The 22,697-nt window shown below is 41.3% G+C and overlaps 1 protein-coding gene, 1 long non-coding RNA gene and 1 pseudogene across 3 annotated transcripts; 2 read left to right on the top strand and 1 right to left on the bottom strand.

Moving 5' to 3' along the window:
- The first annotated feature begins 9,176 nt into the window (after positions 1 to 9,176).
- LOC309824069 (interferon omega-1-like) lies at positions 9,177 to 9,859 on the top strand (annotated as a pseudogene). The gene has a single exon. The product of its transcript is annotated as an interferon omega-1-like (transcript).
- Positions 9,860 to 16,001: 6,142 nt separating this feature from the next.
- On the bottom strand, positions 16,002 to 19,951 carry LOC309824070. Its single transcript, XR_014296886.1, has 3 exons — positions 19,557 to 19,951; positions 18,643 to 18,710; positions 16,002 to 16,883 (listed from the first exon to the last, which is right to left on the bottom strand). It is a non-coding gene; the product is annotated as an uncharacterized lncRNA (long non-coding RNA).
- A 196-nt stretch (positions 19,952 to 20,147) lies between these two features.
- On the top strand, positions 20,148 to 20,660 carry LOC309824106 (interferon alpha-13-like; the record flags this gene model as incomplete). The annotated part of the gene is made up of 1 exon (XM_082656861.1): positions 20,148 to 20,660. One exon carries the CDS (start codon positions 20,148 to 20,150, stop codon positions 20,658 to 20,660), a length of 513 nt encoding a protein of 170 aa, XP_082512987.1.
- Between the last annotated feature and the right edge of the window lie 2,037 nt (positions 20,661 to 22,697).

Below are 22,697 nucleotides of genomic sequence, written 5' to 3'. Positions count from 1 at the left end.
AATTCCTTGACCCATCATTACGATTTTCACATAAGAAATAAAAATAGACTTCTTCTAGCCAGGTCGTGGGTTGCCCTCAGGACCTAGAGGTGAACATAACTAATCCAATTCTGCTTTGGGTAACTTTGATTTTTTTTTTAAAGGAAAGTAACCTAAAAACAATAATCAGTTAATACAGGGACTTCCTTGGTGGTGCAGTGTTTAAGACTCTGCTCTCCCAATACAGGGGGCCCGGATTCCATCTCTGGTCAGGGAACTAGATCCTGCATGCCACAAGTAAGAGCCCACATGCCGCAAACAACTAAAAGATCCTGAATGCTGCAACCAAAGATCCCGAATGCCGTGATGAAGATCCTGCACGCAGCAATGAAGATCCCGTGTGCCACAACTAACACCTGGCACAGCCAAATAAATAAATAAATAAATTTAAAAAATCAGTTAACTCACAATTAAATTTAATTATTTTTAAAATAGTACTAATTTGTAGTAGAAATTAATATCGGTTAAATTTAGTGCTACAGTGAGAAGGTGGGAAAATGGAATTTCCCCAGCAGAAGGTGGATGATGTCATGCGAGGATATAGAAATTAAAGCAGTAGATATTACCTATAGTTAACTAGTAGACATTTAAGTGCAAATGTCCACTGGATACTGGAGATGGCAATTTAGAAGCAATTCCATGAAGTGTAAAGCATGGAACAGAAGAAGTGATCAAATAGGAGGAGAGTATCAAATGAGAAAAGGACTGAAAATTGAATCCTATGACCTTAACGTTAAAAGGGAGGGAAAGCAAGGGAAATGGCCATATGTTAACAGGACAAGAGAGAAAGGTGAGAAGACCATGTTTGAAAGACTGAAACTGCTTAGAAGATTCAATGCATTCGTGAAAACGTAGATGGAAAGTGCTCCTACATTGGGAAAAGAGATGGCATTGGCCACTTAGTGACAGCTTGTTTGGTAGAATTAATCAGCAGAAACCATAGTGGAGAAGGTGGAAGGATGAATAAGAGAAGGGAATGACAATATACACAGAATATAGGTTTGAGATATTTGCCGTCTGAATTGGAGGAGAGACATAGGGTGGAACCTAGAATGGATGTGGATTATTTTTTTCTCTGCATTGTTTTCCTTTTTTGAACTATTTTTTGCTTCTGAAGAGATTTCATGGATTTGATGTACTGAAAACTCATATCAATGTTCAAGATTTGATTTACTTTAAATCCTGACATTTAATCACTTACAGTGATAATGTATCATTATTTTGATGAATATGATGTTGAATGTCAGTAAGCTGCTCTGCGCTTGAAACCATCCACTACAAGGGAAACAGATAGAACTGACCTTAGTGAGAGCTGATTTGCTGAAATTAATCAGCAGAACCCATTCTGGAGCAAGTGGAAGGGTAACAAGAGAAGAACTCCCATTGTCATTATTTCACCTGGGGAGTCACTTTACTTCTTTCACTCTCATCATAGTCAGATTTGCATTTGTTTTCCTTTTACCTCAGTACATCAAATGCGAGGACAGCTTTCCAAGAAAGTTGAATGGAGAAGCAAATCAATGATGTATTGCACATTATGGAAAATCATGGTATGGGCCCTTTATGTTTCCATTTTTGCTTCCCTCTTAAGATACTCAACTCAAGATGAAAAAGGAAGTAAATCAGTAGTAGCAAGACAAACCTTGCCCAGAAAAATACTAAATGAAAAAGAACGTATAACATTACAAAGACTCTGACACCAGGAAAGCAGAGAAGGCTAATTTTATCTAGCATCCTATGCCCTACATTTTCACCACCCTACGTCTTCACTGTGAGATGGAGAATGATGAACCAAGAGGCTCAGTAGAAATGTACTGAATCATCTAATGATGCTTAATAATTACTTCAATATAAGGCTCTGATGTGAGGTCAGTAGAAGCTTCTGATGGGAGGTCTAATGGAAAATCTAAGAATACTCTTTGTTAATAATTATTTGGAGTAATTATTATGAACTCTGTACTAATGATAAAATGGTGAACAAGATATAGACCTGTCACCTATGGTGGTTACTTGTCAAACAGGTCTAATAAATCTATTTTCAAGAAGACCAATCCCAAAGGATAAGCCAGCTTGGCTGATATGGAAAATAAAGAGGGCAGAAACAGAGCCCAGGACTTGAAGTAAACATAGCCAACCTCGTAGCAAGAGAATTGTAAATCCTCACCCTAAAGGCCAATTTACCTCAGTTCCTTTTACCCCATACATCATGTTCAACTTTCAACAGAAATTTACCATACTAAAAGGTGAAAAACACAGTTTGAAGACATAGAGCAAGTATCAGAACTAGACTCATATACAGTAGAGATTTAGAAATGATCAGACCAGGAGTCAAAATGATAGTGATTAAAGTGCAAAGGGCTCTCATGAAGTCATCTATTTATTATTCTACTAAATGTCAGTCATACTATGTATGGTATTTAAAATAGTTTTGTTCATATAATACCATGTTCAACTTTATAGTGTATTCAGTATAATAAAATATGCTTACCTCTATATTGTTTCAAATTATTTTCTTGTTTAATTTATGAAACTCTCCCCCAGATGACATTTGGACTTTTTTTTTCTTACAAAAAGAAGTAGCTTTACTTTGCAAGGCATACTGAAACATGGATGATAAATTCTACTCATAATTCTTATCATTCATTTATTTCAGTGGTTTATATTTTATTTTATTTTTTTAAATTTTATTTATTGTTCACAGTGCTCGGTCTTTGTTGCTGTGCGCAGGCTTTCTCTAGTTGTGGCGAGCAGGGGCTACTCTTCGTTGTGATGCGCGGGCTTCTCATTGCGATGGCTTCTCTTGTGGAGCACGGGCTCTACGCGTGCGGGTTTCAGTAGTTGCTGCACGTGGGCTCAGTAGTTGTGGCTCACGGGCTGTAGAGCACAGGCTCAGTAGTTGTGACCCACAAGCTTAGTGGCTCCGCGGCATGTGGGATCTTCCCGGACCAGGGATCGAACCCGTTTCCCCTGCAATGGCAGGCGGATTCTTAACCACTGCACCAGCAGGGAAGTTCCAGGTTATATTTTAAAACTTCATATTTCTATATTGGATATTTGATAGTTCTGAGAATACAGAGGTGAAAAAAGAGAATGCCAAACCTATTCTTCTGGAGAGTTCAGTTTGGAAGAGATAAAAGATATAAAAACAGTAATCATGCTAAATTATTTCAGTTAAGTTTCCTATTACAATGAGAGATAGGGAAAAGGGGATTCTCTCACCAGAATCTGGAATGAGGCATCTCAAGAAGGGGAGAAAGCACATGGACTCCATAAAGTGGCCAAGAAACATCTAAAGACAGACTTCCCATTGGAAGCAGCATATGTGGATGTCGTTCCTTAGGAGTAGAGTGTAGAACGAGATGACGACCGAAAGCTCATGAGGACCTTCAACTTTTAAGAGTGAGAAAGAGGAGAGTCTGAAGAGGGCACAAAGGTGGAGTAGCCAGTGCACTTAGGAGTCAAGCAGGGAAAAATGATCTTCAGAAAGCACCAAAGAAGCAAACAAAGAGCTTGAGAATTACAGAGGATGGAAGTTAAATAATTATTTATATGTGATATGGGTTTCTGCATTGAGTCTAGATTCTGCCAGGACACACGTGTGATGCTGGGGAATCACTTAACTTCCCTGAGCCTCAGTTTCCTCAAATATAAAGTCGGGAAAATATTCCTAGAGTTGTATTGAATATTAGACCAACCAGAATATTTAAGAACACTTAGCAGAGTATCATCCACAGAGTGAGGGCTAAACAGGTAGTGTGTTGTTTCCTATATTTTTCATATAGGTCTAAATGGGAATAATGAATTCTCCTCCCCCTCTCTCTGTCACTGACTGCAGAAAAATGACAGCCTAAAAAACAGAACTGGGAGAAAGTTTGTCATCAATTGTATGTAATTTTACATACAATAATATACATATATGGTACATATATATGAATACATAGTATAAAATATACCATATATCTATCTGCTGATTCTGATACATGGCACAATTCCCCTTCCCCTCTGTTTTCCTGGATCCCATTCTTTCACTAAAATATCACAATCATTCAGTTCCTCCCAGTGTAGAAATCCATAGTGTACTTTCCCCATTCACTCTGCATTAAGCTGTACTGCCCATTCATACCGCTGTTTCCTTCTCCATTAGGGTTTCTGGCTGTCAATTTCCGCTAAAGACTAGAAAGCCACCAATGGAAAGCAGAAGCTGAGTGAAAGTTCTAGGTTTGTCAGAAACTCTCATATGACTCCACGCTCTCCGCCTGCCAAGCACTGCAGGTCCAGACTGTCCAGACTCCCAGAGAAACACAGTAAATAGATGGCACCCTGCCCAACACTGAACAGTGGTGGAGAATCCAGGAGCTCACCTGTGCCTCTATTTGCACACTTCCACGTGCTGACTGCACTAGGAGGAACTCACCTGGTTCAGGACTCTTATTTGCTCAAAAAGCCCAAAGCGCAGGAAACATGGAGTTGAAAGGCAGCAGCAGCTTGAGAACTTGGAAGGAGAACAGAGATGTTTAAAGCGTTCACTGGAACAGCGGCAGGTCCTCAGGACATGGAAGAACACAGATCAGCTGCACCGAGGCAAGTGCTTCTCCAGAACATTCCTTTTCAGAGAAGAAAAGAATGAGGTGCATGCGATAGCACAGAGTTCTCCCATAAGGATGTGGCCACTAGCAGTGTCCCCAGCACTGATACCACAGCAGCCTGCGGAGTCTTGGAAGGGACGAGGGTTACCTCAGTGCCAGCTGCAAACTTGTTTTGTCCTTAGGACCCAGCAAGTAATCACAGAGCAGGGAAGGATATTCCTGGGGACAATGCAATCCAAGGAATTTCTTACATTCCATCATGATGTCTTTGCCCCTTTGAAAGACAAACAAAATAAAACATGCTTGAATAGAAGGGACACAGGCAGGGATTTTAATATATTTAGCAACAACTGGGGTAGAGCCTTTCCAGCAGGGCAGGTATCAGTAACATGCACACTGGAAGGTCACAATTTCTAAAAGCAACAAAGAGCTAAGTGGAAATTCATTTATTTAATTTAGGCACTTTGGAAAGAGGACACTGATGGATCAATCATCTTTCTATTCTTTCCAGTTGGTGCATACAGCACTGAGTAGGTACTTTTAAAGTCAGAAGGACATTTAAAGTACATTTAGAGGTTTGGAAACCTTCCTAAGGATTAGGGTCCTAAAACAAGCAGAAACCATTCCTATATTACTGCTAAAAATATCATTTTATTAACAAATGAGTTTTTAAATAATATTTTTATTTCAATTCTTCAGTATTATGATGTTTTAATGGGCTGAGGCTAGAAATTTAAATAAAGAGAACTATACAAGGCCATGAGGGTGACTCTGGAGTTCAAGCCAGACTCTCCCTGCTAAGGAACCCATTAAAAACCTTCACTGCTTCTGTCTAAGAAGCGCGTATGCTCTTCCGTCTTGGTCATACATAAGGCCTCTTCGGTACCCACATCTTAACCAACAGTTGGAACAATAAAGAGTAGAGATTCTTATTTGGACTCTATCAGTAAACAAATGGATGTCCAGCCTGGACTGTAGGTGAGAAATGGAGGTGTCTTCATTGAGATTGAGAACAGCAGGCTGACCTGAGGAGGTCTCCTGGGAAATCAGTGAGGTCCTTGTTGACTGGAAACAAACGACAACATAGGAGCTGGGAGTTCAGTTTTTGGGAGGACTTACTGAGGACTATAGCCTGGAGGACAGCCTCTCAGTCTGCTCTGACGAACGGCTCCAAGGACAGAATGGGGATGTCAGTATATATGTGATTGTGGTGAAGAGGATACGTGCAATCTAGGACACATCTTGGGAGAAGGTTGCTGCTAGTCATGAGGAGCATTTGTCACTATTAATGATTTTAGTGCTTTTCTAAGTATGAGAAGTTGCAAAAAATTGAATTCATAGAATTTCTCAGGAAATTATCTAACTACCTGCAGTCCTATTCTGTCAGTTTTCCCAGAGCAGAGAGTGCCCCATTCCTGATCTCTACCCTGAACTCCTGTCAGGGCGTGTTGGGGTAAGGGACTGCTGTGGCTAATGACTTTATTCTTGTAGAACCAGATGGTGAGTGACTTTTTAGTTGTCATCCTGAAGGAGAAACGTCAGAGTTCACATGGCTAGAAATTGTTAGGTGCTTTTTTTTTTTCTTAAACTCACAAGAAAACTCAAGCGTTAAAAATACGTAGATTCCAGGGGTCAGCTCTTCTAGGGTTAATAAAGTTATTTTACCATATTTCATTGAAGAAATCACTCACGAAATCTTACACTTGGCAGTGCGTGGCTTGTGTGATCTCAGTTCCCTCACCGGGGATTGAATCGGGGCCACGGCAGTGAGAGTGCCGGATCTTAACCACTAGGCCACTAGGAAACTTCCTTTTTTTTCAATAGGCAGAAAAATCTATTCCCTTCTAACTACTTAATAGTGATTTTGTCTATTTTGATTAGAACTTAAAGTCAGTTCAGTGGACTCAGACCACACCTCATGTAGCCCTACAAAACCACAGACAGTAACCCTTTGGCATCTTAAGTGGAATAAGGGTCCTTTGTCATCTCACTGTCCTCTGTCTGCTTATTTCGTTGGTTCCTAAATATCATGTTCATGTGCAGTCTTCACTTTCTTTAATGGGTGCTTTCAGACAAATCATTGTAAGCACCCTAAGGTTTGCCCTTGTATCTTGGGTACATTTGGAACAGTTCATTCGTCCAGATTTATATTTCTCTCCAGTTGTATAAGTGAATTGGATCCAATAGGGTTATTGAGAGTGTTGAGTTAATTTCTTTTTCTATTTTCTGGCTGTGCCATGGGACATGCGAGATCTTAGTTCCCCGACCAGGGATCGAACCTGTGCCCCCAGAAGTGGAAGCTCGGTGTCTTAACTACTGGACTGCCAGGGAAGTCGCTAAATTTTAAAGAACTTAGAAAGTGGCTAGTCCATTAGTAGCAAGCAATAAAATTCAGTTCTTACTTTTTAATATCACGATTCCTATTAACCAGATAAGATCAGGATCTTTTGGAATCATCTAATTCCCTTCCTTTAATTCTAGTTTTCTTAAAGTACCCTTCTCATTGCCTGAATGCATTTATCACCTAGACGGATGCTCAGCAAGACGGATCTTGCTGATCCTCCCAGACAGGGTTAGTGTTCTAGCAATTGGGGTTCTGGTTGCCAGTCACTTGTGAGCTGGTGGGTGTGACTTCTTCCTTCTCTCCTCAAAACTGATCATTCATGGATTAAATGAAAGAAAAATGAGGGAGCTGGTCTTGCGAAGCTGAAGGCCGTCAACTGACCCAGGACTTGGTCTTTTCTGAGCTTCTGGCAGAAGCAACCATGTTCCTGTCTTTCTGTTTTTCACATTGGCCTCATCCTTCTCCTCTGACGTAGCCTATTCTACAACTGTGCTGCACTCAAGTTAGCTAAATTAGAATCCGGCATTGTGTCAGGGGGAAATCACTTCCCTTCTTTCACATTCATGACATTCAGACTCACATTTGTTTTCTTTATGCCCACAAGACAGCTGTCGACTTTTACTTTCTAGGACAGTTGCAGTGATAAACAAAAAATCTAAAGTTTGAAAATGATAGAGACTGGAGCCCCTTTGCCTTTCTTTACCTCCCTTTATTGTTCTTACCTCATCATGAATTAGAACTAATGCAGGAGCAGCGAGACAAATCTTGTCCAATAAGTCACTAAGTGAATAAAAGTGACAAAAACTTTAAATGAAAAATTACACATAAGTAAAGGAAAGAAGGCGATTTCTCTCTGACCTAATCCTGGGCCTCGCTGCCCTGCATTCTCAGAGGGAGACAGAGACAGAGGAAGGGAGAAGCCCACTGGCATCAACTGACTGAATGAACAACTGAACCTCACTGGTTTCTGTGACATAAGCTTTAACGAGAGACAACACCGTCGCTGAATTCTCTGCCCCCAGCTCAGAAACTTTGAGCATAACAAGTGTTGACTAGTTTTAGTAAAAGAGTTGAATAATAAAATTTGTATTTGGCAAAATAAAAATTATGTTTCTACTCAGGGTAAAATGATTAGAATTGGGTAACTCCTCCACCACCTTAGAGAAAACACACTTTTGCTCTCAGCATCTGAGGGCTGCTGACACTTCTGATACCTAAGGACATGGGTCAGGAGGGGAGGAGGTCACCACTGAGGACTAGGGTCCTTCACACAAACACTCCGGGGGCAAGGGTGAGGGTCCTGGAAGATGAATTATTTTCCCAACAAATAAACAAGCCCCTCCACAGATAGGAGATTGTAAAGTCCTCGGGATGTGGTGAGCCTGCCCTCAGGGTGGGAGTCCAGGTTAGGAAGGGGACTCTGTCACTCTAGAGGAGAGGGTGTAACTACATGTGATCTCTCCCTTGTGACTGAGGTGCTGCTGGGGAAATACAATTGTCTTGGAATTAGGATCTCCACACCCATATTCTCCTGAAAAGAACCAGGATTCCTGGTGGGGGTACTGGCCCAGCCTGTGGAGGACTATAGGTCTCCAGTAAGAAAATGGTGGAAAGAAAGGACAATATCTATAATAGTCCTCACCTCGTGGTCCCCTGAAGCATGACCACATGGACGTGAAGGAACATGTTCTAGAAGGAAAGGAAACATGGGAGAAGCTCATGGACTCATAATAATCAGCCTCTTCTCTAAATCAAACACTAAACAAAACCCATCTTTTGTTTCAAACAGCTTATGCCAGAGTGATCTGGTAAATCCCTAAGCAAATACAGAAAGCATACGGCTGAGAGAGCCTGCCTTCCTAGGTAAAGTAAGAGGTAAAAATGGAACCTAAGATCAGGGCTAAAAATTTCTTCCTGGAACAGAGAAGACCAACATTTATGCATGAAAGAGATATAGGATGTGCGTATTTACAAACCTACATCACTTCTGACTTTAAGACGAAAACCTTTCTCATTTCATTAATAAATAGCCATTTGGATGGGCACATCTGAAATTACTGGGAAAATTAAACTTCTTGCAAAATTAATAGTTTAGAATGATGACATCTTCATAGACCATACTGAGAAGATATAAGTGAAAATCAAAAAAAGGAAGTAAAAGGGTATAGAAATGTTTAGAAAATGAAAATTACTGTGTTCCCTATTTAATGGCCTTGCTTAGAAAGAATGTCATCACAGAACCTACCGCCAAGGTTCCCCCGGACGCCCTCTCAGCCAGGCCAGCAGCAGCCTCATTTGCCCCATGGCCTTCGTGCTCTCTCTACTGACCGCCCTGGTGGTGTTCAGCTACGGCCCTGGTGGATCTCTGGGCTGCGACCTGTCTCAGAACCACGTGCGGATTAGCAGGAAGAACTTCATGCTTCTGGGCCAGATGCGGAGAATCTCCCCTCGCTTCTGTCTGAAGGACAGAAAAGACTTCGGTTTCCCCCAGGACATGGTGGATGGCAGCCAGCTCCCGAAGGCCCAGGCCACCTCTGTCCTCCACGAGATGCTCCAGCAGGTCTTCCGCCTCTTCCACACAGAGCGCTCCCCTGCCACCTGGGACACCTCCCTCCTGGACAAACTCTGCACTGGACTCCATCAGCAGCTGGAGGACCTGGACGCCTGCTTGGTGCAGGCGATGGGAGATGAAGAAACTGCCCTGGGAGTGACGGGCCCTACACTGGCCGTGAAGAGGTACTTCCAGGGAATCCACCTCTACCTGAAAGAGAAGAAATACAGTGACTGTGCCTGGGAACTTGTCAGAGTGGAAATCATGAGATCCTTGTCTTCATCAACCAACTTGCAAGAAAGGATAAGAATTATGCATGGAGACCTGGGGTCACCTTGAAATGATTCTCATTGACTAAGATGCCCTATCACCCTTGCACACATGTCTTTAGTCATTTCAGAAGGCTCTTATTTCAACTTTAATCACAGAATTTATTGTATTAATTCAGCTACTACTTTGTCAGTAGTGATAAGCAAGTATATGTTAAATTTATTCAGCTTCAGGGGCATCAGTTCCTAAGCAATGACTACCCTGTTATTTATTTATTCTGTTTATTTGTTTATTTATTTATTTATGTATCTTATTTTTATATTTTCATATCAATATATTTATACTTACATTGTATTAAAATTTAGAAAATATTCACCTTTCCATTTCATTAAATTTGCATTTTGTTTTATTTATTAAATTCTTATGAGAGAAAACTTCTTGAGTTTTTTAAGTTCTGAAACCTACATTCTTATCTTTTTCTGTGTAAATTTATTTCAGACTAGTATTGGTCCATTTTGTCCTTTGGAACAGTCCTACCACTTTCATTTCAGGAAATGCTTGTCAAAAGGTGGCATTCCATGGAATTGAGGGAAGTCCTGGAAATTATGGAGAATGGTTAGTCCTGATGTCATAGGTGTAACTGATTTATACCACCAGGAAAGAGTGGTCGGTGCAAATACCTGTGGGAAGGAGTCATCTCCTCGAGGGAAGCTGGTGACATATGGTGTTGACTGGCCAATCCTGGCACCTTCCTCTCACCTTCTCCCCGGTCCTGCTTTACTGAACCATTCATCCCTTACACATAACTTCAGTCCCTCCACCTCACTGACCAACTACACAGCTGCTCTGGTTCTGTGCAGGTTTCCAGCTTCAAGGTTTCTGTTAGAGTGAAAGCCACAGGAAGAGCGCACAAGTGAAAGGAGAGTTCTAGGATTTTCAAAACCTCTATGAGAAGGAGCCAGGGTTCATGGCACTGGATCCCAGCTCTGCTATTAATAGCAGTGTGACCTTGACAAATAACACAATCACTAAGCTCCCTAGTTTCCTCATCTTTAATATGGGGACAATAGTAGTATTTTTTCATAGGATTATTCTCAGGATTCAATGAGTAAATATACACAAGGGGCATAAAAGTGTGTCTGTCAGAAATAATCAGGACTGTTAGAGTCACAGAGTGGCTACTATCGGGGAGGAGAAGGAGAGCTGCTCTGAGGTAGCAACTGGAAAGCAACATAAGAAACATGCTAGGTCCTGGGCAAAATGTATTACGTTTAACTTGGGTGCTAGTTTCACAGTGTATTCAGTGTGTGAAATTTCCCTGTGCTGCATGTTGAAGATACTTGCAATTTCTGTGTATTATACTTCTTTTTTTTCAAAACAATTTATTTATTTATTTATTTACATTTTATTTTTGGCTGCATTGGGTCTTTGTTGTGGCAATTGGGGGCTAATCTTCCTTGCGGTGCGCAGGCTTCTCATTGCGGTGGCTTCTCTTGTCACGAAGCATGGACTCTAGGCACGCAGGCTTCAGTAGTTGTGGCACACAGGCTTAGTTGCTCCGCGGGATGTGGGATCTTCCCGAACCACGGCTTGAACTCGTGTCCCCTGCATTGGCAGGCGGATTCTTAACCACTCTGCCACCAGGGAAGTACTTGTGTATTCTACTTCTGAAAGATTTTCTGGGAATTAGTAAAAATTCTTTGAGAAAGAAGGACCAGTAGAAAATACTTGGATCTACTTTAAAAATGAATAATATGGAAATAACAGAGACCTCAAATAATGCAAAAAGTCACAAACATTTTTCATTGATAACGTTTGTTGCTTCTTTAGTATGAGAAAGGCACAAAATAGGTTCTGAACCCTTTCATTTTGGGGGCTTACAGCAGCAACGCAGAAGCAGGAAGAAAAAAGCAGGAGCTATGAAAGGTAAGGTTCTGCTCTCCAATCCTGGGCTCTCCCGGGTTTGATCTTAGTTCTCTTCTCCATACAGTCCCAGGTCTATAATTGCTGGCAATGTCACCTCCTAGAGCCTGTACTCTCAGAAAATAATGGCCCCCCAGAGGAGAGACTCAGAGCTAGAAAGCAAAGAAGTCAGGACCTGGGACACTTCTAACCCAGGCTCTGCTCGTCCATGTGAAAGCTGGGCCATGGCGCTTACCCATCAAGTGACAGTGTGAGACGTGGTGGAACAATGACTGTTTTGGGGGCAAAATTTTGGGTAATGACTCAGACAACTTAACCTCCCTAAGTTTCATAGTCTGTGTCTGGGAGAGTCCCAGGATTGTTGTGATGATTGCCTGGGGCAATGTGTGTGAAAGAGCTTTGAAATGACACTGCTCTACACACATGGACCTTACTATTAGTGTCATTGAACCTCTGACCTCGAATTCTAGTTCCTGGGCATTAATCTTGAAAGAATCTCTTCCCAGTAGAACAGTCTGCTCAGTATGTTCCACTCTCTCTTTGCTTCCACTCTCCCTAGACACACCCAGGCTCCTATTTTTGGTTTGCAGAGCTCACCTGAAAGGCACTCATGTGACACCAGCCCCACCCTCTCTTCAGAAAGGTGATTCATATCTTCTGTCATCTCAGGCATCCCTCTTGCTAGCTGGCCCTGTGGAATTCCAGGGTCCTAGTCCAGCAAGAGGTTGACACGAGGGAGTCCCACTGGGAACAGATTATGGAAGGAAGCCTTGGGGTAAGGCATCTTCTGAAAACAAAATGGTCTCTCTCAAAAACAGCAAAGTTCATTCTTCACAAGTAAATCGTTTCTTCTAAAAAAGAGTGTTTTCTTTTGTCTCTGCTGCATTTGGGGGAAGGATGCAGTAGTCCAGGAACTGGGTTTAGGGAAAGGAAGAGGTTCTCCAGTTCTGATTGAGAGCTGACTTTGAGTGTTTGAGGCAGAGGAAGGTTAGGGAGAGAGTCTGACAGTGGCCTTGCACACCCTCTACCATCTCAGCCACCTTCATTTGTGTCATGATGAACACAGCCCTTCACAAAGCAAATACAAAAGCATAGGAATTTGACAAATGCTGAGGGGCTTTACAAATTGAGAAAATCCATTAAAGAACGAGTCTCAGGAACTGGACTTCCCAGTCCTTCCCCTTCTCCATCATGATACTGATCTGTAAACAGCCGTGGGTTGGAATGTTTCGGGTTACACAGGCACATAGATTCCCAAATGTCCCAATCAGCCCCTAGGAACAGAGACAAGAAACTTCACATATTCCCCAAAACAGCACTGGAATTTGGCATTCCTGAGGTCTCAAGTTCAGAAGGAAATGGAACAAACCAGAGGACCCCAAATATTTTGATGGAGAATAACTTTCGTCTAACTCCAAAGCCTTCTTGCGTCCTGATGAAGGCTGGGCAAAGCAGCTCAGCTCCCCAGTTCTCAATTTAGCCTTAATGAAAGTGTACAGCTGAGGACTTTTCGCCTTTCCTTTCTCATGGGACAGGCTCTGCAGCAGCAGGGATGCAGAACTCCTGGCCATGTTTGTGGTTGAGCAAGCAGGGACAAGAGGAGGCCAAAGGGGAGGCAGAGCAGTATAGGGTCGTAGCAAACCTGGGAGTGGAACTGCATAGTCTTATCAGGCTTAGGAAAGAGATCTCCATCTACATCAGGTACCGTAGCACTCAGCTCACTCTCCAGCTACACTTCTTATTCCCACCCAGTAACCTGCACACTGTTAGGGACATCATTGGTCCTCAGAGTTGTTAATAAAAGCGATAAGTGTAATAAGCTGAACATAGTTGTGTCAGTAAAAGTGTTTGAAAATGACAGTCTTGCTGCATCTTCTCTTGTGGGTTACTCTTGTCTTCTCAGGTGACCAGTAAATTCGTTAGCTCGGCATCTCCTTAGTCTTCCTTCGGCTTCATGCATGATTTAGGGCAATTGTTTTCTTTTTCCTACAGTACAGTTTTTTCAGCTTTAGAATAGGGATAATGAGACTACTATATTCCATTCAACATACCATCGCATGTTATATGCTCTATATCATGAGAATATAACAAGTCATAAACTTATCTTAAGTGAGCAGATTATTGTAAGCACCAGGGACATATTAAACATAGCAATGATAGTTGTTATAGTGACAGGTATGCACAAAGGAGTAAAAGCCATTATTTCATGTCCACTCAAAAGATACATATTTTTTTAAGATTTTTTTGATGTGGACAATTTTTAAAGTCTTCCTTGAATTTGTTACAATATTGCTTGTTTTTTTTTTTATGTTTGGGTTTTGTGGCCCTGAGGCATGTGGGATCTTAGCTCCCCAACGAGGGATCGAACTCACGCCCCCTGCATTGGAAGGAGAAGTCTTAACCACTGGACCACCAGAGAAGTCCCCAGAATATATTGATATAATGCCATATTTGTGCCTTACTGAGCTCATAATTTTGTTATGCAAAAATTCTACCTCTGTGAATTAAAATAGGATCATCTTTTTAAGTATTGTGCAAAGCATACAAACACATTTTTAAATTCTACGAGCAAATGCAATATTCTCACAGATGTACCAAACACTAGATTGCAAATACCCATGGATCTGTAGTGGACATCAAAACAAAATGCAGTCAGTGCATTGGCACAGAAGATATTTATCAATATTAAGTAGAAAGTAATATATTAAATTTAAATTTACATCATGCTGAAATTAAAAGCATTTTGATGCAGATTACAAATTTTTATCTAATTTATCCATATAAGATGACATTTCGAAGTAGTGAATAAAACTCTCTAATGAAAAACCCTGATTATATATATAAAGCTGAATGCTTTATCGATGAAGCCTTAAGGGTCTTCTAAGATCCTTGCTTAAAACAAATGAGAGGAAAAAAAATCTTGAAAATTGAGATTAATTTCTTAAGATACTTACTAGGTCATAAGATATTGCCAATAAGCTACATCTTACTGAGGTTAGAGATCAACGTGAAGCAGCCTTGGCTGACATGTGCGAAGCATCAGATACTTGTTATTATACCCGCCATTTTAAAGTCTGACGCTCATCTGCTCTCCCTGTCACCACCGTCCTCTGCTTTTCTGCCCCTCCTTCTCTCCTTCCTTTGTTGACTCCACACTCTCATCTTAGGGAATTGGTGTTCCTCAACGATCTATGCTAGTCCCACACTTCAACTTCTCTGCACATATAGTCTCAACCTACCAAATAGTTCCAAACGTCCTCTCTATGACTGTTGACTTCCATATGCATGTCTTTACCCAGGGTCACATCTCCAAACAAATGTCATTAGCTCCAAACCCTCATATTTACCTGCTACCCTAGATGATCTCCACACATGGCCAAACTTGACCAGCATGTAATTACCTGGCAAACTCCTGCAGACCCCTGGGATGCCAGCTTACCAACTGCTCTTGCAGAAGCTTTCCCTGATCCATGCAAGCCCACATACTCCCAAGAACCTGTACTTTCCCTGTCACAGCATTAGCATTCCTTTCATTGAACACCTAGTTACCCATATCCCCACCAGACTGCAAGCTCTGTGACAGCAGGCAATGTGTCTACTATTTTCATTGCACCTGGCACCCACCACAGTGCCAACAATACAAGGGATAGTCACACTTCTTTGTTGAAGTTTAAATTCCATGATTCTATAATGTATTTCACAGTTTATTGATCATGCAACTGCTGAAACTGAATCAGCAACCATTAGACATGCTTTCTCCGAGAAAGAACAAGTAAAAGAGAATAGCTCCAGCTGCTATAACCTGTCATAATGCCTTGTGCTTCTCCTTCATAACCTAGAAAGGGTTTCAAGCTAATTTTTTACTCTTTAAAGCCTGTCTTCTCTGACAGAGTGCTCCATTACGAAAGTAATATCTTTGTTTTATCTACCAATATATTAAAAAACACAAGTAAAATCCTGAAAGCAGAGATACTTCAAAATATTTTAAGAACCAATGAAATGAATAAAACTATTTATGTTCCTTTTTGATTTTAAGGCAGATTAAAGGTTTAAGGACACTCTGATTTTCTTTAAGAGTATGAGTTAAACCTAACACTTAAAATATACCTTTTGCACCCCCAAAGCAAAGGAAAACAAGATACAAAGCTGACCATATCATAATATGAAGAATAAATTTGGTAAATATAACAATCATCATAGAGAAATAAATTCTAATTATTACAAATTAAAAATAAATTTTTTTTATTTTTGTATTGTTTTTTGTATTTTTGTAATGTTTTTTGTATTGTTTGTATATTTGTATTATTATATTGTATTGTTATTTTGTAATTGTAATAATTGTAATATTATATTATATTGTATTGTTTTGTATATTTGTATTATTTTTGTATTGTTTTTTATTTTGTATTGTTCCACTTACTGTTGAAAAACAATGTGCTGAGATGACTCGATGTATTTACAACTGAATCAGAAGAAAAGTCATTGAACTCAGTGAATACGGACACGTTTGAGGCCACCTCTAAGCAGAGAAGACTCCATTGTAGAAGGCTGGGTCCAGGTCTCCTTTTCCCACTCCTGCGTTCTCTGAGGTTGAACATACAGGGAAAGCACACTCTGATTTTCACGCCTTAACTTCCACTCTCATATTGTCCTGGGCACAGCAGCTGTGGACTTTCTTTTCAGATCGAGCCTGGTCCTTTGGAAGTTCTTCAAAGTCAGGCTGGAGTCCTCATTGCCCAGCAGGGTCTTTTCCTCTCCATCTCCTGCACCAAACTAGTCTCCAGATCTGCCCACTGTTGATCAAGCCCACTGAGGAATTTCAGCTCTTTGTGCTGAAGACGATGGAGAAGTGCTGTATCGTCTCGTGGAGAATGAGGCGGCCTGAGTGTTTTGGAACTGGCTGTCAGCCAACTGGTGCTGATGGAACCTGAAAACCTCCTTGTCCTTCAGGCAGGAAAACAAAGAAGATTCTCCCTGTTAGGGGCAGGACTGTGAGGGTCTCCTGCTTTGGCAGGCTGTGGTTCTGGGCCAGGTGACAGCTAAGGGTGCAGACAGGGCTGGAGAACATCATCCTGGGTGTCCTCAGTGAGGAGGGTGGCAGGCCCCGGTGAGCCTGGTGATGCAGGTGTCTGGCTGTGGGAGCCTGTATCCAGCTGCTGTGGGTACCTGCCTGCAAAGGAGATTCTTAAATAAGCCATTTATGGGCACATAGAATGTCACAACTTCAATTCCTTTATTACACTGGAAATTAAACACATTCCTGGAACATGAAAGAGTATCAATCCAATAGGATGTATTCATCTAAATGAGACCCAAGGTTGAAATAAAAACCTGCGTCTCAATATATCTCTTTTTCAGTTCTAATACGAATACTTAGAGGTTTGACCCTGTACCTATTTTGCCACTTCTTAAATTGCACCAAAATACAACTAGCCTCACCCCTGTGCATTCTCCTCCTAAGGGACTCATACATCAGATTTAAATTCTTCCACATTTCTTTACAGGACCATAGCTCACATTTTCTGAAAGTTACAGATAATTGTGACATAAAAATGAACAACAAGGGTGAATTCATGCAGTTCTCTTCATTCCGTCACCAGAAATGTTCTGACTGCGTATATATGTGACAATGCGCTTGGCAATGTGGATTCCAGGAAAGTGAGGCAGGGATGGTGACCACCCTCCAGGGAGCAGGGAGGACAGACTTTAGAGGCAGGATTAGGATGAGGGAAGCACCACGTGCTCAGTGCAGCTGAGGGCCAGTGCTCAGAGCTGATGAAGACGAGGGCCTGGGAGCAGCAGAAGGCTCCACTCTGACAAAAATCTGGGGCTCCTGAATTTAAATGACATCAGATTTTCATTTCCTCTTTTAAAAAATGGAGACACCGTTAGTTGTGGTCACACAAGACATTGCCGAGATCAAATAAAATAAAGTTTGCAAAGTACAGGCTGAGAATTTGAACAGAGTGAATGATAGAAGGCTTTTGTATTAATATAACAAATGGTAACCTGTATAGTCCACCCTCAGCCCAGCCAAGAGAAGCTCTGACTACAGGTTCCTTAACACTCAGCGGTCTGCATGTTGAGGCCCCCAAATGCAAACTCTAGGAGAGGGATTGCCTGTAGGCATGCGAAGGAGTAGAGACCTAGTCTCCACCCTTAGAGCAGTGCCCCGTACATTAAGGAGAGAAATCCTACCGCACCTGAAGCTCTTTGCAGCATCTAAGAAAGTGTTTTGACCTCCTCCCACAAAAAAAAAGAAAAAAAAAAAAAGGCTGCTCTGTGACTAGTATAAACGAGATAAATAGTCCTTTTCCTCACCTTATTTTGTTTCAGACCACCTCTGGTGTTAATTTTTAAGACACAGATTAAATTATACCTTAAAAACAAACATAACCTCAGAGAAAATGATCAGATTTGTGGTTACCATAGCCAAGGGGGTGTGAGTTGAGAAAATCAGAAGGCAGTCAAAAGGGTTTTTCCTTCCTTTCAAAAAAGACATTAAAATAATGTTGTAGAGACCAGGAAAATGGTAAGAAATATATATATGGGGGAGAGATGATGAGAATTAAAGCATTCCTAGATTTTCAGCCATAGAACAGCACAATACTCTAATTCAAAAGCTATTTCCTGGGTTAGCATTAGGGCAACGTTAAGCTAGTACTTCTCTTAAGCACCAATGGTAAGAAGGCACCAAATCTAAGTCATCAAGATAAAGGATGTTTTAATGCAACATTTTAAAATGAAACTTAATCCCAAAATATGCACGAGGAACAAAATATAAAACTTTTAAGTAAAGAAATGAAGCTGACCTCCATTTGCATGGCCCTGACAGTCTTACAAAGTAAGCCTTCATGATGTAAATGAAATCTGGGCAAATTCCACTTAGTGTATAAAATTCTTACTAAAGAAAAATGAAAAAGTCTGACCTGCTAAACGTCCTCAATTGCTCGTACACACCAACTCTTCTTTCTAACCTTATAGTCAAGGTGAGGTCCTGGGAAAGACATTTCAGGAACTTGAGTTAAAAATCAGTTAAGACTATCACGGGGTCATTAGAAATTGTCAAACATGGTAATTCCCTCAATTAAAAACAAGTGAAAAAGTAATCTTGACAATATTAATGAGTTGGCTTCCATTAAAGATAGAAAAGTAAAACTATATTAAATACTTGGGGCTTCCCTGGTGGTGCAGTGGTTAAGAATCCGCCTGCCAACTCAGGGGACACGAGTTCGAGCCCTGGTCTAGGAAGATCCCACATGCCGTGGAGCAACTAAGTCCATGTGCTGCTACTACTGAGCCTGTGCTCTGGAACCCGCGAGCCACAAATACTGAAGCCTGCGCACCTAGAGCCTGTCCTCCTCAACAAGAGAAGCCACCACAATGAGAAGCCTGCGCACCGCAATGAAGACTGAACCCAGCCTAAAATAAATACACCCAGCCTAAAATAAATAAACAAATAATTAATTATATTAAATACTTACTTTAGTAGAAAGACAATATAGTTTAAATAAAGTTTAATAAAATGCTATATTTTAATATGAAAATATATTTTAATATTCTACGCTTAATATTGAAAATATTTTAACATAAATTTATAAAAATATCAAACATTTAAAATATTTAATTTAAATATCATATGAATTAAGTTAAATATAAAATTAATTTTAAAATGTAAAAAAAGGCTGTGAATTTTTTTAATATTCCTACTTTTCAGATACTCAATACTTTCTCGCTCACTTTAACGCTGTATCCTTGAAAGACTCCGTGAAGTCCCAGAGAATCTACAGGGGCGCTCAGCTCCCGCGTCCTCGGCCCCGGTGGTGGCCGCGCTCCGACTCACCCCTCAGAGCGTCCCCAACACCGTCCTGTCGTCCCATCGCCGCCGCCGCCTTCCCCTTTCTCTGGGCCTTCGCTGTCTCGCGCCAGAAACCAGCCCGAATCGGAAAAATCGGCTCCCCTTTCTCTGCGGCTGGGAATCGCTCTGATTTCCCACCTCAGACCGCTCAGAAAAAGGCTTCTTTCCCAAAAATTGCCTCGCTCAAGTTTCTGTGAGAAAATAAAGCGCAAAACTCAGGGGAAGCCTGAAAATGCACGGTTCTTGTTCCCAGCCACACAAAAATGTCTGTGGCGAGGCCGCAACAATACTTCCTCTTCAACGCTCAGCACCGAGAAAACCAAGGTTTTTCGCGCACTATGCTGATTATTAAAGCAGCCTCAGGGACTACTTTTCGCCGTGTCTCTCGAGCTGCAGGAGACAGCTGCAGACGGCAAACTTAATCGTCGGCGTTTCCCAAACAAACCCTGCGCCCTCTACCGGCCGCCTAGGGAAGGACGCTGTCCACAGTTCCAGGGAAGGAAGCTTCCCTCCAATTAATTGTTTGGCGGTGCCCACGCCTCTCCTGGCGGCCGTCTAGTGAATCACTCATTCTTAATGGCCCAGATCTATTTACTAGTGGCAGGAGTGCTGCTCTGCTCTATCCCTGCTTACTCTCTTGGCTGGAACTTGCTTAGAAGCCATAGCCAGGAAAACAAGGACGTCTTCCAACATTTGGAACAGTTGCAAAGAATCCCCTCTCAGTGGTGCCTAAAGGACAGAACCGACTTCAAATTTCCTTGGAAAAGAGAGAATATCACCCCAATCCAGGTGACTCAAGGCACCTGTCACCACCATCTGATGCTCCAGCAGATCTTCAACCTCTTCACCACAGAGGACAGCCGTGCTGCCTGGAACAACACCCTCCTCGATAAACTTCTCTCTAGCCTTCATCTGAGGCTGCACCGACTGGAGCAGATGAAAAAAGACAATCTGGATTGTCGAGATTTGGGACGTGCTGCCCGGGAGTATTTCCATGGAATCCATGTCTATCTGAAGGCAAAGGAATACAGCCCCTGTGCCTGGGAGGTTGTCAGAGTGGAAATTAAAAGGTGCCTTTCCCTTATGTAAGAATCCTCAAAGAAATGTCAACAAATACAGAATATTTTTTATACTCGTGACACTTCTCATTCAATTACATTAGTGTTCAAGTCCAAAGCAATCTCGACTTGTGTTTCCTCACAGGCTGAAAAATGTCTGAAAAGAAAATCATGATTTTAAAAAAGGTTTTGACAGAACACAATCTCTTTTCTTGTATAAATAATTTTCTAACGTAATTTAAAAGATCACTTTAAGTTTTGGGAGAGGTATTTGCTATTTTCAACACATGAAGTATAGAAAGGTTTTTTGGATAGTGTGGTGTTAAAGATATTTGTCAGTTAACTTAATGCTGACTGCTGTAACGGGTAAAGAGAATGCTGTCAGGAATTGGATCATAATAGAATCTTATCTTTCCCTGGTATAAGAACACAAGGCAGGCATTCCTGATCAGATGGATGTTCTAAGTTGCTCTCCAAAGAGTGAGTCGGGGACATGGGTACCCCCTGTTTTGTGGATTTTTCCATCATCAACAGGTGACTGCAAATTTTTCTGCAGTATTTGAGTCTATTCCACTCAGTGGTAAAGGGAAAAAGTCTGGTGCATCACATGGGACGTTTTCAAGGGCCAGGACTCTACAGGGCAAGAGCACTTCTGCTCACAATACGTGGCCTGGATTTATCCTCGTGGAAATCTCACTGCAAGGAAGTTGGGAAATTATTGGATGATTAATAGACGAGGAGACAAGTTCAGTGCATAAGACCACTTTTCATCTTTACACTATTTGTCCTAATGAAGTTCTGGGTGGGGTGGAGGGGAACAACTAATGTTCTTGCTTGCACACACTTCATTAAAAAACAATCTGACCCACAGAGAAAGAGAAATATCATTTATATGTGGAATCTAAAAAAAATGATACAAATGAACTTAGTTACAATACAGAAACGGACCCACAGACTAACAGAAGAAACTTATGGTTACCAGGGGAGAAGGGTGGGGGAGGGATAGTTGGGGAGTTTGGGATTGACATGTACACACTGCTATATTTGGGATGGATGGCCAACAGGGACCTACTGTGTAGCACAGGGAAGTCTGCTCAATATTATGTGGCAACCTAGATGGGAGAGGAGTTTGAGAAAGTATGGATGCATGAATGTGTGTGGCTGAATCACTTTGCTGTACACTTGAGGCTAGCACAGCATTGTTAATCAAATATACTCCCATATAAAATAAAAAGTTAAAAAATATCTCATCCTCTAGTTCTGCCTTAAAACAAAGAAAAGAGTCAAGTTTGAATATTTATTCTCAGACTCAGTGGTATTATGATTTCAGGTATATTTATTGTTCATTTGCTGAAATAAAGAAAATTTAAAAAAAGAAACAAACCCACAATCAGACCCAAATTCTTATTTCACAAGTTCAGCTTGGGGAAGATCACACGGATGTTACTCAGAGTTCACAGCATCATAGACTGTTGGAAAGAAGCATTCAAATTGATGCCCAAAGGCATAGCCTACGAGGAAAATATCCACAAATGTAGACACAAGTTGTTTCCTTATTGCCTGAGGGAGACGAGAAAAGTATGATCAGACAGCTCCTTGTAAGTACTTGAGGATGACTGAGGAAAAAATGGAGAGCGACTCTTCCATTTGCGTCCAGGCCCATGATTCTCATCCTGATCTTCTAAGTATTGAAAATGCAAACTTGAAGAAGAAAATATTCCTGCAAATGATCTTTAAAAAAATATCTCACACAATATTCCATTATCACTTCCCTTGTAGAACCATGAAGAATTTCCAAAGTCTCTGTAGATTATCATCCTCTCATACCATATCTATCTAATATATGTTGGTATTGTTCCTTCTCCTATTACTATCATCACTGGTCCCTTCATGAGTATGGATTGAGCTCCTGAAATGCTGGGACTGGACTAGCTGTCTAGGAAACGGGGTTGGGTAAGATGGTACCTCTTGCTTTAGGTATTTTACAGACTTCTGGGAGGTATTCTAAGGACACAATAGGTCAGGTCATGTCTTACTACTTGGGCTTCTTCAACAAAAGAGCATAGAC

This window comes from Grampus griseus, assembly GCF_964374135.1.
Source record: "Grampus griseus genome assembly, chromosome: 6".
NCBI classification, from domain to species: domain Eukaryota; kingdom Metazoa; phylum Chordata; class Mammalia; order Artiodactyla; family Delphinidae; genus Grampus; species Grampus griseus.
This window is presented reverse-complemented; position numbering and strand designations above follow the sequence as displayed.